Source organism: Oenanthe melanoleuca, chromosome 4 (assembly GCF_029582105.1).
Source record: "Oenanthe melanoleuca isolate GR-GAL-2019-014 chromosome 4, OMel1.0, whole genome shotgun sequence".
Lineage (NCBI taxonomy): Eukaryota > Metazoa > Chordata > Aves > Passeriformes > Muscicapidae > Oenanthe > Oenanthe melanoleuca.
Genome location: NC_079337.1, coordinates 13,888,819 through 13,905,455, shown reverse-complemented (window position 1 = coordinate 13,905,455; position 16,637 = coordinate 13,888,819). Strand labels below are relative to the sequence as shown.

Sequence of the window (16,637 nt, the reverse complement as noted above, 5' to 3'; positions counted from 1 at the left end):
GTCCTGAAAGCAGGTTGTACTAACAAAAACTTATTGCATGCTTACATCCACCAACAGGATTAATTTGGTGAATTGACTGGTACTCATGGTCATTGATCCCTATTCTAGGATTTCCGAAAGGTATTCATTAAGATTCACGTCTCCCTTTTTGAGAAGATGGCCTTTAGGATTTTAATGTAGTTTCATAGACTTGTTCATTTTGAAGTATAAATAATTAAAATAACTTATTTGGGGGTTCTGTTTTCCTTGTGAGACTTGTATATCCATAATAATATTTATTGCAAAAGAAATAAGAAGCTATATTTTCAGCTTAGCCTGGAGGATTTTAAAAGAGTTGAAAATTAACAAGCCACCAAACCCAAGGTCTCTGACAATGATTCACTGTGCATTTGTTAAAATGTCGAATAATTACTCTTCCTCCATTAGGGAGTGCTAATTGTTTCTGAACACCAATACAACAGAGTTTAAGGAAATTGCTGACTACAAAAATAGTTTTATCCCTTAAGTCTTGTGCAAATGAGAAATATTATTAACATTTTAAGACAGCAAGCATCTTTTCTGGGATTGAAATGTTAGCAGTATATATTAACCAAGAAGGCTGAGAAATTATGCATCTATTTTTTTCATGAGTTAGCTTCAAAAATTCATTTATTTTTCTGTCTCCTGCAAAGATGAAAACTCTAGCAGATCCTTAGTTAACTCTTTTGAAGACAGTAGTTTGCCCACCAGTTATGACTGTATCAGAACTGCCACTGACTTCTTTAGGAATATTGAGAAAAAAAGTGGACCCAATTCTTTATTCAGGCAGAATAATATCAGAAGCTGTTAGGATTGTATGGATGAGCAGGAGGGTGTGACTAATGTTTTACTAATATAGCTAGTAAAGAAAGGCACAGCTGATTCTGCCTTTAGACATAAGCAGAAACTTGATCCATGCCATTGGAAGTGGCACATTCTAATCTGTGCCACAGCCACAGTGCCATCCAAAGACATGGGAGAGTTTTTGAGCTATCTGGCCTCCACTATTTTCATTTGAAGAAATGGGTTCCAGGTGATTGTGGGTGAATTCACCGGCCCAGGTCTGAATCTAGACATTACCAGAACAGATGTCTGATAGGATTTTTCATGTACCAAACAGGGCGTTCCAAAATGTTGGAATTCTAGCCCAAACCATTGGAATTCTAAGAAATTCTACAACTCACAGAACACTTCCAGAAGTTCTGACATGGCTGATTAATAGTCACAGCCAATATAGTCAACCTGCAGAAAAATAGTAGTGGCTGGTAAATTTGCCACTGGTAACAAGAGCACGAAGGGGATCAACTCTTGCCCTGCCTGTGTGCAGGAACCTGTCTGAGCAGGAGGAGAGAGTCACCAGTCACTTGAAAACCAGTTGGAAATTATGTAAGCTACCAGTAGGTTTAGTACATTTTGAAACAATCTGTCTGAAATCACGTCTTGGGTTTGGTTATTGCTGGCAGTTGAGAAGAGAGGAGAATATGGGTTTTTTGTGAACAAATTCACATTTAGCTGTCAAAGGTGCAAATCGGAAAAAAACCCCAAAAAGATGAAGGCTGCTTTGACACAGTGTTGAACTGTATGCTCAAGGTCACAGCAGAAGTAAAGCAGGTGAGCCTGACTTCCAGATGCCCTCAAAGGCAGTGCAGGTTTACTCAGATGAGTGGATGATACTCAATCCTCTGTGCAGTGCAAACAGAAGGGAGTGAATAGGAACTTTGCTTGCTGCAAAGACTGAGACGTGCTACCATGGCACTGGAGCTGTGTGTCAAAGAGAAGAGACAGGGGAATAGGTGATCAGGAAAACCAGCTAAGTACAATTTCGTGAAGGTAGGATAGGAAGGGAGATACAGTGTGAGGAACAACTGGCTGCAAATACAAGTGGAGAGAGGAGGTGGGGATCAGCTGGGAGCAGTTTTCCTTTGAAAAGGCTTTTAATCTTGCAATTTATTCCCACAGTGTTTTATAAAGGCGAGCACAGAAAGCCTTCACTGTAGCTGCCTTAACTGAAAAGCCTGTCGTTGGATTCTTGTTTGCAAGACAGAAAGTTTAGCATAGAAATGTAAGCCTGTGCAAAATCTGACACTTAAACATGATGTTTAATCATCCTTTGTGATTTCAATTTTCTTTGTTAACACAGGCACTGCTCTGTCAACATGTACACAGCTGGTAGGAAATTTGTAATAATATGTATGAGTCTTTTAAAATAAATTAGTAAGTACAGAAATTCACACAGGACCAAGGGTTGCAGTCCCTATTACTTTTTTTTTCCTTTTCTCCAAACAATTCTAGTGCTTAGGGGCACTTGTCAGGGACCATTCTTCTGGACACTGTACAAATTGAACGAAATGGCAAACTGTACACTAAAGACCTACAATCTAAGCATGAGAAAGAAGATAATAAATGGCTATGAGCAGATAGGAGAGCAGAAGCAAATGTTTCTCTAAATGTCCTCAGTGAAGCTGTTAGTATGTTAAATGAAGCATGTATAACACATGGAGATTTTTTTTTTTTGTAAATTACTATGGTTTTTATAGAACAAAATAACAAAATTCCACCCTTAATGCACAGGTGAAACTGTATTTACAGAGGTTACATTCCTTCCAGTAATGCAACATTTTTCATAGTTTAATTCTAACTCCACTTTTTTACAAGCATTTCTAATGAAAATGGTCCATAAGCCTTATCCTTTCTTGGAATCTGCTGATGGGTTTGCTAAACAGCAAAAGGCAACAGCACCATGCACTTTAATGCATGATAAAATATTTCATGAGGCAAAGGGATTAGTCTCACATATAAGAAAAGGCATTGCACTGGTCAAAGTGAGTTTGCATCTGATTGTAATTTGAAATGGACACGTACCAAGTGAACAACGTGATCACAACCTGCTCTGGGTTTCCCTGTCTAAAGATAACACTCAAGCCAAGAGAAATTTATCTTTTGTAAATAGTAAATTGTATACTTGGAAAATTCTAGAAATTCTTAGTAATTGTACACCTCTAATTTGCTATTGCATTTTTTCAAATGACCCACTGTGCCTAGAGAAATAAATTATTAAAGACAAACCCCTGTATTCTTCAGTCAAATAATTCAACAGCAAGATTTTAGATTACCTTTGATTTTGGCATTATATTTGCAAGCCTTGGAATACTACTCTATGATTATATCAGAGTTCCTCTTCAGTTGTTCCACTTGAAATTACATCTCCCATTTTCTCCAAATAACTACTATAAATTAAAAGCAGCTCCTCAGAGATTAAATTTACTGAAGCTCCAAATCACGGTAATTAAACTTTTACTCCACAACACACCACCATGTGTTTCCAGATATTATTTTATAGAAATCAAAGACAAGCTTTGTAGTGTCATTTTTCCTATATTTTTTAAAGGAAGATGTATATGAAAAGATGTATATAGTTGGGTGGGAAAGGCTTTTCACTCCACAAGAATTCTGGGATCCAAAAAATTTTCCTATTCCACATAAGGAAGAAATTGAACTCTTTCGAAATTTTCCATGAAGAAAGCCACAGAGAGACCACCCCAGGATAGCTAATAAAGTTGTTGTTAGGACATTTACTTGGGAAATGGGAGACTTAGGGTCAAACTCTTGCCTGACAGATGAGGGGCATTGACCTGAATATTCCTCTTCCTAATGAAACACCCTAATTACAAGACATTGGAGTATAGTGGTACAAGGTTTGCTGTCTGGTTCTGTCTTTTTCATTTAGACCAGAAGTTTGAGCTTGGACCAGAAACATCACGCTAAGTAAAATTTTGTCAAAACTGATAATGTTTCTGAAAAAGCTTTGCTTGTAAGAAATTGGCATTTTCCAATGAAACACAGCTGTCCCTGATCAGTTCTTATTGTACGTTGTAAGCCAGAGGTTTTATGGCCAAGATCTATGGATTACTGTGTTATTCACAAGTGGTAAAGACATGCATAAATTAGGCCTCTAATGCCAATTAAGTGCTAATTCCATGTATCCTATGAGTTATGTCCTGGACTGTAGTACATCCTAAGACAGTTGCCAGTAATGCAAACAGGAACGAAGGTAACTTAAGATGTATTATCTTAACAATGTTCTGGTAAAATAGTACATGTATAACTAGGCAGACTCTGTTTTCTCAGATTTAATATTCTTGATTAAAACATGGATAGAAATGACTAGAAATAGGTTTGTGAAATAGAATAGAACAGAAATAGATTTTTTTAATGTCCTTAAACAATTCAAGAAAGTAATAGCAATAGTGGCAGGGTTTTTCTTCAAAGCTCTCATTTTATCAATTCATTTTATCAACTCTCATTTTATCAAAGCTCTCATATTATCAACTTTGTGTGTTTCTCTGGGTCTTTGAAGTCCTTCCATTTTAACCTAAAACCTAAGGACCACATTTCATCCAATGAAGCATGAAACATATCCCCCCTTTCAGGGGATGGGACTGTGGAAGTCAGCTTCACCATGGGACACTGCTCAGCTACTTTAATGCTGGGAGTCAACCAGAGGCCAGCTGGATGTCAACACAGTGCAGTTTTCAGCACTACTTCCCACTTCTCACCTCTCCAACCAATGTCTTTTTCTGGCAGCATTCCACAAAATTTTTACGGCATGTTTTTTACCAGAGTCTTCACTGAGATTTTGACTAGAACTAATCACTTATTTTAAAAAAATGTTAAACAGAAGCTGCTCAAGCTATTTTACAGCAGATACTACACTTGATTGATAGGGTTAAAACTCAGGAGAAGTGCATCACAGCCTCAACTCTGAACTTTGTCTCTTAATTTTTTAGTGAGTGAACTGTTGTGTCATTTTGAATGAAACTTAAGCACACTGAAAATGAGGTTTAATACAAATACAGATAAACTGTAAAAGGCAATGCTCAGTTTGTGTTTATATATTTGTGTTTACTCTGAGCAGACTCTTTTTTTGCAGATAGCCCTTTGTTTAAAATGACCTCTTTTTCCACTATAATCTATTTAAAGATGAGTTTGATGACACAAAACTGCAGACATGACAACACACTAAATATTTGTATGCTCTTTTGCATTTTTAAGGTTTCCTCCAAACTACAGCTGATGAGTTTTGCTATTACTATGCAAGAAAAGATGGCGGTGTGTGCTTTCCAGATTTTCCAAGAAAACAAGTGCGAGGGCCAGCTTCTAACTCCCTGGACCACATGGAAGAATACGACAAAGAGGAAGAGATCAGCAGGTTCATAAAGATAAATGCTGTTTAATCTTAAAAATAAAACAAAACCCCTAGCAAAGCTTGTGGTTTTCACAGTGAAACAGCTCAGTGTGTGCTTATGCTGAGCAGCTGTGTTTTCCAGATGTGACTTTCTTTTGCTGCTGCTAGTGTACGTCAAAAAAGAAAGTTACATGAGCTTCAGCACTTCAGTACCATTTGATATTTGCCTTGCTGAAAAGGTGTTAGAATCCTGCTCTGATCCACCCTGTGGATCTTGGTCATCATCCAACCCATGGATCATTTGTAGTTCTGGGAAGGAATCTGTACCAAAATTTAATATTACTAAACAATTATGATAAGTTTATTAATAAAATATTTCTGTTGTGATCTTCAGTTTATTTCAGTTGTGGGTTTTTTTTGTGAAATAATTCAATTATTGTATCATAAGTCATTACTTTAAAATGGATTTTAGAAGCCAAATTTTATCCAAGTGATGAAATTTACTGTGTTTATTTTATAGTAGAAATTCTGTATTTCTAAGTTTTCTTCTTTCACCAATTTTTTCCCTCCCAGTGCTCCACATTTTGGATCTAAGTTTATTTAATGTTCTCTTTTTTCTGTATGCTGACCAAATTTCCCTCAAGTGAAGCTCAAGCTGATCTTCTGTATTATGTGCTGGCATACATTCAAGGAAATAATGTATACACATTAGCATATTAAAAAATGTTTTATTATAAGCCTGTTTTTAATATCATTGCAGAGCAGTAATTTTATCTTTTAGGAACATTGTTGTATCATGGTTCTGAGAAAGAAGAAATGTCTCACTATTTCTTTAAATTTCTTTAGAAAACACAAGCACAACTGCTTCTGTATTCAGGAGGTTGTGAGTGGACTAAGGCAGCCTGTTGGAGCAGTACATTGTGGGGATGGATCCCATCGCCTCTTTATTCTGGAGAAAGAAGGATACGTGAAGATTTTCACTCCCGAAGGAGATATACTCAAGGAACCTTTTTTGGATATACACAAGCTTGTTCAAAGTGGAATAAAGGTTGGATTTTATGCTTACCTCTACCTTTTTATATTTTAGCATGTATATTAGAGAAATGGGAAGAATAGTTTTTAGATCTTAATTAAATTTAAGTAACAAAAAAGAGTTATGACAAGAGACACCACAGTTCTTTCTAGCAAAGAAATGAAAACTCGTAGTGGGAAGGGAAAATAGCAACTTGTAACTCTTAACAAAATTTTTTCTTTCCCTTCATTTTTTCCTCACTTTAAATTCAAATTAAACTATTCAGCACTGGCATTCCACAGCAATATCTTTGTATTTTCATCCTTTGAGCTCATTCCCATCCCATTGAATTCAGATGAGTTTTGCTGTGGTGCCAGTGGGAGCAAGTTTGGCTTAGGGCCTCCCCTGGGTGCTCGGTGCTGCCCAGGGAACTGGACACAGGAGGGGGCCTGGGAATGCTCAGGGGTGCCCTGGAGAGGAGCAGGGGTGCTCATTCCCTCTTGGCACCACCCCAAATGTAGCACAAGCTTCCCTGGGTGGGAGGCTGCTTTAAAACTGCGTGTATTGGAGGGGCACGTAAAAGTGACTGATTCTCTAAATTCAGACAGGGGGGTTGGTGGGATGAACAGCTTCCATCCTGTTCACTGGGAACACTTTCATGGTCAGGGCAGTGAGTGGGGAATGGCACTGATGGGAATGTGTTGGAAGGTGGAGGTGAGAAATTACATTTATGGGGTAAGTACCAATGGAAAACTCATAAGTCTGTTAGAAGATATTTTACTTCTGGAATGCTGTCAAGTGTTGTTCCATGCTAATTTCTTGTCACAATCCAGAGTGGTAATGCAAGTGAAATCCAGCTATATAAAGAAGTTTTAAGTTGTAATCAGGTTATGCCTAGACTAGTCAGGACTATGTTTCAAAAAGCCTTAATGGATGAGTATTATATTGACATACTCTTGACAGACGGATCTGAAATAATAATTGTGACAAACCCGATCAATTTGAAATGCATAGCACATGTTAACTGATTTGTTCCAGCTATAAGGACAAGAGGCCAGTTAGGACAGACATTTCTGAGAGAAAATCTCTGACGTTTTTAGAGTTTGTTGAAAAAGAGAGCAATGAAACCTATTGCACCTTTTTCAGGGGAAAAAAACACTTTATGTTATTATGTATTTTGCTGAAAGATTCCCTTTCTGCCCCTAGAGATAACCATAATGTTCAACATCTCCAAGCAGTAGGGACTTATCAGTGGTGTTTTTGAACAGCCATCTAATGCTCTTTCATATTTCTTAACCAAAAGTTCTGATCACTTGTACTTGTGGAAAACTGACAGTGAAATTTCCACAGAACTGTTACTGGTCCCAAAGAAATCTCTCTCAAGGAAACTTTTATAGCTGCAACTTAGAGACAAGGCTAAATGGAAAACTAATTTTCCATGCTTCTGAAGAGGCACTAACCTGCTTGATATGACTCTCAACAGGTACCCTCAGGATCAGATTCAACTCTTAGTTCTGTTTTAAATCCATGACCTGATCTTTTCAATCTATCCTATTCTAACCATCATATATATATGCTCTACACTGGATCTGTTTCAACTGTAACATTTTGTGTAAATAATTTGATGTTTCTAAACTAGAAATCCTAATTCAATTCTCTAAGACAATCCAACAATCCAATCCCCAAGACAATAACAATCCAGTGACCAAGGAAAGTTGTAGTGCAGTGTTTAATGCAGGCTGGCAAGAATGAAGGCTATTTTGCAGGTAATGAGAAAGGGAATGTGCCTAGGAGCAAGACTCCAGCTCTTAAACAGAAAAAGTAAATAATTTGTGGAATGAGTACATTACATAAAATAATAAATAAATCAAAACCCCCAAACCCCATATAACCAAAATGATAGTTTTAAAACAAGGGTTCTTAAACATTTTTGCATTTATCCTCTGCAGTCTGATTCCTATAATCATTCTCCATGGTCTCTTACCCACAATGATTGGAGATCACTGTGGCAATGGCAGCATTGTCACTCCTTGATAGAGTATTTGGTTTTACTTAACTGTTACATGCTTCAATACTAGTAATCAGTAATGGAGAATAAATACTCTGTGGATAGATGGTTTTCCAGCAGGCAGTGCAGAACAGTCAGCAGTTAAAAAAAACCTGAACAAACCACAAACAATGCATCCACTTGCAAAGTGCAAACATCATGGAATGTGTCTTCTGTGCTCTCTCAGGAAATATGTATAGTGCCAATTTTGGATGTACACACTTTGAAGGAAACAAAAACCACTCACCTGTTTTCCAGCCTCAGAGCAATAATAGCAAGGAAAGGCAAACAATTTTTTTACCTCAAAAGAAGTGTACAAATTTGCTCTTTTACACTCAAGTGTCTGAAAAGAGCAGCTTCTGCTATTTTCTTTCTGTATCTGAAATACAAACAAATACTGAACTCCAGTGACAATAAAACCAGCAAAAATACTTTTTCAGACTTCTAGAGACATATGTTGTACTCAGTAAATAATTGGAATAATGATAATCACAATGCTAATGCTAATAATGCAGATGGTTGAATCAGAGGTAATAGAAATTGATGCCTCTGAGAAGAATTTTGAACAACTATCCCAATAAGATATTTTAATGCCAATAGATGGAATAATACAATGGTGGCTGGTTTTGTCATCTTTTTTTAATTCAAAAGGAAATTTAGCAGTGATAAAATAATTATATTGTCACAAAGTAGCAAAACTGCTCCAAAGAATCAGCTCAAAACTATCTTGAGGCTGATATAACTAAGAAACTAAGTGATTTATTTGCTTCATAAAAATAATCCTGGAGGTTAGTTCTGATCTCACTAACATATTTCACTCATTACAGCACTGGCAGTCAGGTGAGGAGAAAAACAATATATAAAAACAGGGGAAGAGAGGTGATTGCATTGTATAACAATAAGTCATGTTCTCCTCCTAAAAAGGTGCCTTTTTGTTTCTCTAATGGAACTACTGGCCCCTGTGTTGATGAAATTCATTTGGCGCCGCTAACATTGCTGTGAGCAAGTTTGTAGGGCTTCTTCACTGGCCCTGCTGCCCTAAGCACATCAGTAGGATGTTCTGGACTTGCTTCATGTCCATCACTCCTGGGAAGGTCTGTGGATATTAATAGAAAGTAAGTAAGAAGAATGGTGCAACTCTTTGCCTAAGTTTTATTGGTCCATTGGCTTTTAATGTTCATTGAAGTCGCTGAGGTTCTCTGCTTGAAAATTGTTGCTGCAGTACGTTTACTGACAGCTACATGATTTAATTTTAAGGAATTCAAATTAAAAAGTAGGAGCAATAATTTTATCTGCTGCCAGTATCTCAGAAGGAATTAGCAGAAGTGTGAATGTGAAGAAGTATTTCATAATAGAGATAGATTCCATGAATGGATGATGTTGACTTATTCTTCTTGGTGGCCCTACCCAGGAGAATATTAAATGCAGGATTCCTGAAGATATTTTTTTAAAAAATACTTAAGAACCAATTTTTCTTTGCACCTCTTCTAGTTTCAAAAACTCTGTGACAGCACAGTAAGCAGGAATGCTTTTTTGATCTTCTATTTTTTAACTCAGTTGTTGGAAGCCATGACTGGATATTAATCAAAGATTTGCTAGTTCAACATCTGTGGCCTTCTCCAATGCATTTTATGTCACCCTGGCTACATCAGTATTGTAGAGTTTGTGCATGGATTGGGCTCCTGGCCAATCCACTCCTGTCACCTCCCCTCTATGTCAGGAATGTGGTGACAGGAAAAAGCCATGTACCTTGGTCTTGCCTCAAAGCTGAGCAGGGACATTAGTGAGACATGGACCTGTAACTCAAATCTAGGTCGTTCACACCGCTCAACTATTTAGGGACATCTAGCCCAGTGGAGAAAATACTGACTCCATCTCCTAATATATTAATGTACCCATTAATATTGCAAACTATCCTGAGTTTATACAGAAGAATGTTTTTTACAAAAAAAACCAAAAACATAAAACACCCAAACTAAAATCTGCTTCCCTGTTTTGATGATTTACTTCTCCATTATGTTGTGATGAAGAGAGTTGTTAGTTGCAGAGCAACATTTTGCAGTTCTTCCTTCAAAGTTATGTAGCAAAGACAAATTTAATGAAAATATTAGAACCCATTTTTTCTTTCAGTCTGATTTTCACTACTGTTATTTTCTTTCTGTTTTCAACTATTGCCAAGCAGAAAAGAGGAAGAATGTTGAAATGAGAAGCTATTGAACTGCTCATGGTAACACTTTTAAGTGGCATTTAAGGAGACCTTAAGCAATTACCTAGAAAACTTAGACCTGATGTGTTTGAATCTATTGTCAAAATTTAGGCAAAATAATTAAAGGCTGCAAAAGTATCATGCAAATCTGATTTTATCCCATAATGCACTCAGCAGGGGGGAAAAAAGTGCCAAAACATTCCAAGCACTTGAATTTAATGATTTCCTGAGATGCAGCAGTGCTGAATAAGCTGTTATTACAAGATCAGTCCAGTCACCTTGTACTCAAGATTGTATCTAACTTACAGAAAAATGATCAATGCTGTAGCAGTTCTCCAACTTTCATACTCCTGTGACTGTATTTTATCTTATTAACTGTATTATTTCCTAAGATTTGGAAACCTTTAGGTTAGCAGCAGTCACCATAAAATGTAGAACAACCTATTACATCAATTTTCACTTACTTTCTTCTCTCCTGAGCCCAAAAACCTGTATTAGTCTAAAATATATTGGTCTAAAATATATTGTTCAGAAGGGAAGGCATCAAGGTACGGTTTGGCAACAACAAAAAAATTAGGAGCTTACCACTTCTCTTGGGAATTAAATGCTATAATCACCTTTCAGGATACTTTTTGAAAAGCTAAGTAGCTCTAGTGCTACAACTGTTAGTCCTTAAATCATTTTTGTGGTCCTTCCCTATAATCATTCAACTTCCCCAAATCCTTTTAAAATGAAGGACCTCAGAACTGTACAAAGTAGCCAAGTTTACATCTTACTGCTGCCAATGGTAAAATCAAGTCCCTGTAGTTAGAAGGTCATTTTCTACTTATAAATCCACTGACTGAACGAGCTCTTTAGACACAGAATTGCAGCAGGGCTTCATGTTCACTTGCTTGTCATCTCTGATCCTTAGGTTATTTTCAGTTTATTGCTTCTTTTTTTTTTTTTTTGTTTTGTTTTCTTCTGTTTTTGATTGTGACTAAGCTCTGGTGTGTATCTGCTGGCTACAGGGTCATAAATTGTGCAGCCAGCAAGAACGGCTGCACTCTGCTGCACTTTGCCTCACACAGTGCTGAGAGCAGAAACCCCTGCAAAATGGGTGTCCTTCAATTTGCCATTATGCAATTACCACTTGCACTTGTGTAGAGACATGGTTATTTATTAATTTTTTAGCTAATAATAAAATATTTCTCGTGCATGACATGGGAATACCATGATAAAGAGCGAAGTCTCTGAGGAAGGAAAGGGCAGGGCAGGGAAGGGAAGGGAAAAGGGACAGAAAATCTCAGTTAAATGGTATCAGAGATCACTGTTGATAACATAGGAGTTAAATTTGACCTCTGTCACCATCTTCTCTGACTTAAGACTATGGTTTTCCTTGTCAGAAACACTTAAACAGAAACTTCCCCTAAATATTAAGCCATAGTCACCTTCTTAGTTCATTTGGCTTTCAAATTAATATCAGTAAGACTACTTTATGTGAGCTTTTTAAATCCCAAAGTTTTTTAAATGCTATATTTCTATTTAATTCCTTACAAATATTTTAACAGGCAGTTCTCTTTGCAGGGAAAAAAACAAACCTCCATAGAAATATCTAACAATTATTTTAAGTGTATGCTCAGCAAATTTCCAAGTAATAGCCTTTAAATGAGTTAAAAGTTAGATATATCTCTTACTGTGTTTTGGTAGTTTTTATATCAGAGCACAAGTGCTTTCAGTCCTGCAGAATCTTATTAATGAGTGATCCAGTGCTTCAGGTAGGAATTTTCTGTGATGCCATGAAGACTGCTGAGGAACACAGCAATTCATATGTTCAGTATAAGAGTATGGGAGTGGACTGTCAGGTATTAAATATGTTGTTAACTGTGCTGTTCTCAGCCAATTATTCCAGAGTTTCTCAGGATCAAATGAGCATCTGGTGGCCACAGGCATCTTTTTTCTGGAATGCATGATTAGTAGTGAAACATCTACTGTGCCTTCATGTTTGTGCCAAGATACTGAAACAGACTGCCCAGGGAAGTGGTGGAATCACCACCCCTGGAACTGTTCAAAAGGCAGGTGGATGTGGCACTTAGGGATGTGGTTTAGTGGTGAACATGATGGTGTTGGGTTAATGGTTGCAGTTAATGATGATAGAGGTCTTTGCCAAAGTTAATGATTCTATGATTCTGTAACATTTAATCACATGAATATGTATTATGCAGGTCATTCAACATATAATCAATTTTATTTTTTTTTAATTGCCACTACCTGCAGCACTGGAAAAGCCTACTCCAAGAAGCTTATAAGAGGTTGTGCTGTCTTTGCAGTGAGGAGTGGCCACAGTAAACTACAGAGATATAATCTATTCAAAACTTAGTGTGGGAATCAGATTGTTTGTGTTATTTGCTGAATTACTCAGTTCTGTCACTGATAAAACTTCTCACATATTCCTCTTGACTGGATGTGTGCATTTGCTCTTGCATTTTGTTGACGCACAGACAGATCTAAGTCAGCACAAACACTGTCTATTGATATCCAGAGGATTTATGTTACTGACAGAATACCACAATTCACATAATTCATGCTAATCCTTCCATCCAAGTCCAGTAATTTCAATCTATTTTCCTCAGAAAACTTATACGGATGAGGCTGAAATCAATGAACCTTTCTTGAACTTTTTGTCCTGACATCACAACAAGCTGTGCTTTCCTCCACTAAGCACTAGCTTGTGCTCTCCACAAAGGTTATTTGCTCTCTGCTCCCTTGAAAGCCAAACTTATAGTGGCTACTAAATTTGTGACCAGTTGGTCCTGAAAGGAATTATTTTGATTAATGTAGAGAAAGGAGAGCAGTGGAAGGTTGTATTTTACTCCAGGCTGCACTGGAAGGGCAATTGAGAGATCCTATCTGAGCTTCTTCTTTCTTCAACCAAATGGCCCTGCAATTCTTCAGAGTTAGTCAGAAACAAACTATGAAGACACTGGAAAGTAAATCCTTATTGTTCTACCATTCTAAGCTGTCATCTCTATATGAAGATTAGGGATAGTCCTCTAAAATAACAACATTGAGACACAGAACATAAGTATGACATATTCTATGATGAACAAACCAAATTTCTTTTTAATTCCATTCTACACAATTAATTGCACCAGTGCTGAGTGTGAACTCTAATTGCTGTCCTGCTCCTGTATTTCTAAAAGTAATGAAATGATAAATGCATGTAAGATATGTGCATAGGCCCAGGCAGGGGGGCAAGGTGAATAAAAACATTGACATATAACAGCAATACATTTTGGGGTATTCTTGGGTGTCCTGGAATTCATGTCTTTGGTGAGAAACTGAAACACTGCATTGCCTGTGTTGTTGCAAAAATGACAGACCTCAGATTTCTCCTGGTGACTGCAGAGGGAAGTATGAGGTCTGTTTTTCAGCCCAGGACTTGCAGGTGAAGTGATGACTGCTCACAGGACACGGCGGTTTCCCACTCATCCGAGAGGTCAGAGCAGCAGTCAGACCTGTGGCAGAACAGACATCATTTTTGAGACCACATCTCACCTGTGACCTGCCCACTAGGCACCACAATTCATTGCTTTTAAATGTCTTGACATAATTGGAGCAGAAAACTCAGAAAGAAATAATGGTTAAGGTGTGCAAATGGCCAAATATGAAAAAATCAAGACACTTTAAAGATAAACCACATAGAATATCATGTAACATGTAACATCAAACAAAATTAAACAAAACATTTAACAAAACAGGCACAATGCACACAGCAAACAGTCTGCATGAGAACTCAGCCTTCTTCATGAAAACGAAGATTTTTTTTTTCTTAATCAGTGATCAGTTCTTAGTAATTTTTGAGAGGGTGATCTTACTGTTGTGAGGACTTAATATGCTTTAACTGTATGCATTTTAACCAAAGATTGTATAATGAAGTGAAACGTGCCTGGATTTCTCATTAACTATTTGCAGATTTTGGTTCTAATACTAATAGGGGCTCAACAGGCCTTTGAAAGAGGTTGTATCTTAGCACCATATAGCTTTGCTGAAAATCAAGTTTCTTACCGTGTAAAAAGCATGTGCCAAAAGCTCTAGAGACCTCTGTTTTTGTGTGAGAGACTGCACTAGATAACCATACTCAAGCTAGCAATTGTGGAGCAGTGCAGTGGCTCTCAGGTTGTAAGCTGACCAGATGAAGAATTGCCAGTTTATTCTGAGGAAGTTTGAATCAACAAAACTTAATAATTTCTGTTGATTTTGGGTAGCGTGTCTCAGATTTGAGGAGCTGAGAGGGGGAAGAAGATAATACTTTATCATTTTACATGCACATGTGTAGATTTTAATGTTCTGTGTTTCCTTGAGAGGAATCCCATGGTGCCAATTAACCTAACTTATTCCAAAACAATTCTCTGTTTGGAAAGAATAATTTTCATTGTGGGTGTTCCATGAAATTGTATGCCTCATACCCTGTTATTACTGAGATGTGTGCAGTGCAATTGAGAATGCCAGTTTCTTTTCCATGCTCTGTATAGATTATAGCTGTATCCCACACACAGTGCTAGATAATCCCTACTTTAATTTTGTTATGTGTACAAATCCTTTTTGAACATTTAGCGGTTTAAAAAATGTAAAAATCCATCATCTTCTGAAACTACATTTGTTAAAACCAAAAGCTGAATTTAGAAGTGATCAAAACCAATGAATAACATGGCAATTATCTAATTAAAAGGAAATTATTGCGTTTGCTGAAAAATAACAGGCAGATCATGATAGCCAACACAAAATGGCAAAGAAGGAATAAAGTTACGCAGAAAATTCCATGGTTTTTAGCCAACACAGTTTCAACCACATGTTTTTCTTTAATGGGAGGAGGTTTAACAGTCCACTAAGGCTCCAGGATTCATCATCCCTTTAAGCTCTTGGACACCCCAAAAACTGTAATGAGGTCCCAAGAATCCTTTAGGGAATCCATGACGTACTGGAGTGCTCAAAACCAGTCCTGTGCCCTTGGGATTTCTCTGTGCTTTCTCATCCATCAGAGCTATGACTTCCTTTTGTTACATCCCTTGTACTGTGCCACATGGAAAAAGGGTCCTGTGTTTGTCTTGAAAGAGGTGAAAAATTGAGTAATACATTTACTCTCATAGTTAATACAGCCCAACTGCTATTCCTATATATATTTCCCCCAGATGCCACAGAACAATTTTCCTTTATATCCTCTTACACATTTTCTCACAAGCTCTTAAGTCTCATTCCTTAGGCAGGATCAGCAAGTTGGGTTGAGGGAGGAACACTTCCTCCAAGGAGCACTGGTATATTATCATGTTTTCCACCCATTTTATCCCCTCTGCAGTAAAAGTTGGACAAATGATCTGCCCCTAATTAATGGTTTATATATAATTCTAGCTTTAAAAAACAGTCAGAACTAATTTTTCCCATTACCAAAAACATAAAAAGCTCCAAAAGATGAAACCACTTAGTAGCTGACACTTATTTTTCTTCATTGTCAGTGTCTGCCTACATTCTCATATTGCTGGAATTTTAAAAGAAATTATTCCATAAATCTCAATAAAGTAATATTCTCTCTTAGATTTAATTTGGAAAATGGAATATACAATCTGTGGGAGAGACGTCTGCAAAATACTTTCAACCATTTGTTTTTAATTTACAGCAGATACTTTTTAAAACCTTGATCTATCTTCACTGGCTTTGGATTGCAATCCCTACAGCTGAATTGCAACAACTTTAATTTATGTAATAATCATTATTTTTATGCTAACTGAATGCCTTGAAAAGAAATAAAAGAGTGAGTAAATCACTCAAAAACTTTTATATTTTTGGCATTCTTAAAAATTTGGTGAATCTCCATCAGCTGGATTCTCAATCACTGTAACAGCCCAGAGACAACACAAGTGGTAGTAGGTGCCTGGATCTAAGTGATGCTGTAGTATAAATGAGAAGAGGCTTTTTTAATATCAAACCACATAAGAAAAGTACTTACTTGAGCTCTTCCTTAAAGAAAATACGTGCCTCTCCATAACAAACTGGATGCTTAATTGTTAGTAATGAATGTGAAATAATGTTGCACACCTCACAGAGGCCGAGTTGAAGACGTGACCAAGCGCTATTGACTCTCTTTATCAAGTAACAAACCATATTTAGGGCTGCTAAAACCTTGAGCACTTTA

General features: G+C 37.0%; 1 protein-coding gene across 1 annotated transcript in view; it reads left to right on the top strand.

Annotated features, from left to right (window-relative positions):
* HHIP (hedgehog interacting protein) overlaps positions 1–16,637 on the top strand; it is a 74,494-nt gene that overhangs the window by 9,228 nt on the left and 48,629 nt on the right. The window contains exons 3-4 of the mRNA XM_056490822.1: positions 5,071–5,227; positions 6,050–6,251. Of these exons, the coding sequence (XP_056346797.1) occupies positions 5,071–5,227; positions 6,050–6,251 (359 nt within the window). The remainder of the gene's footprint in view (positions 1–5,070; positions 5,228–6,049; positions 6,252–16,637) is intronic.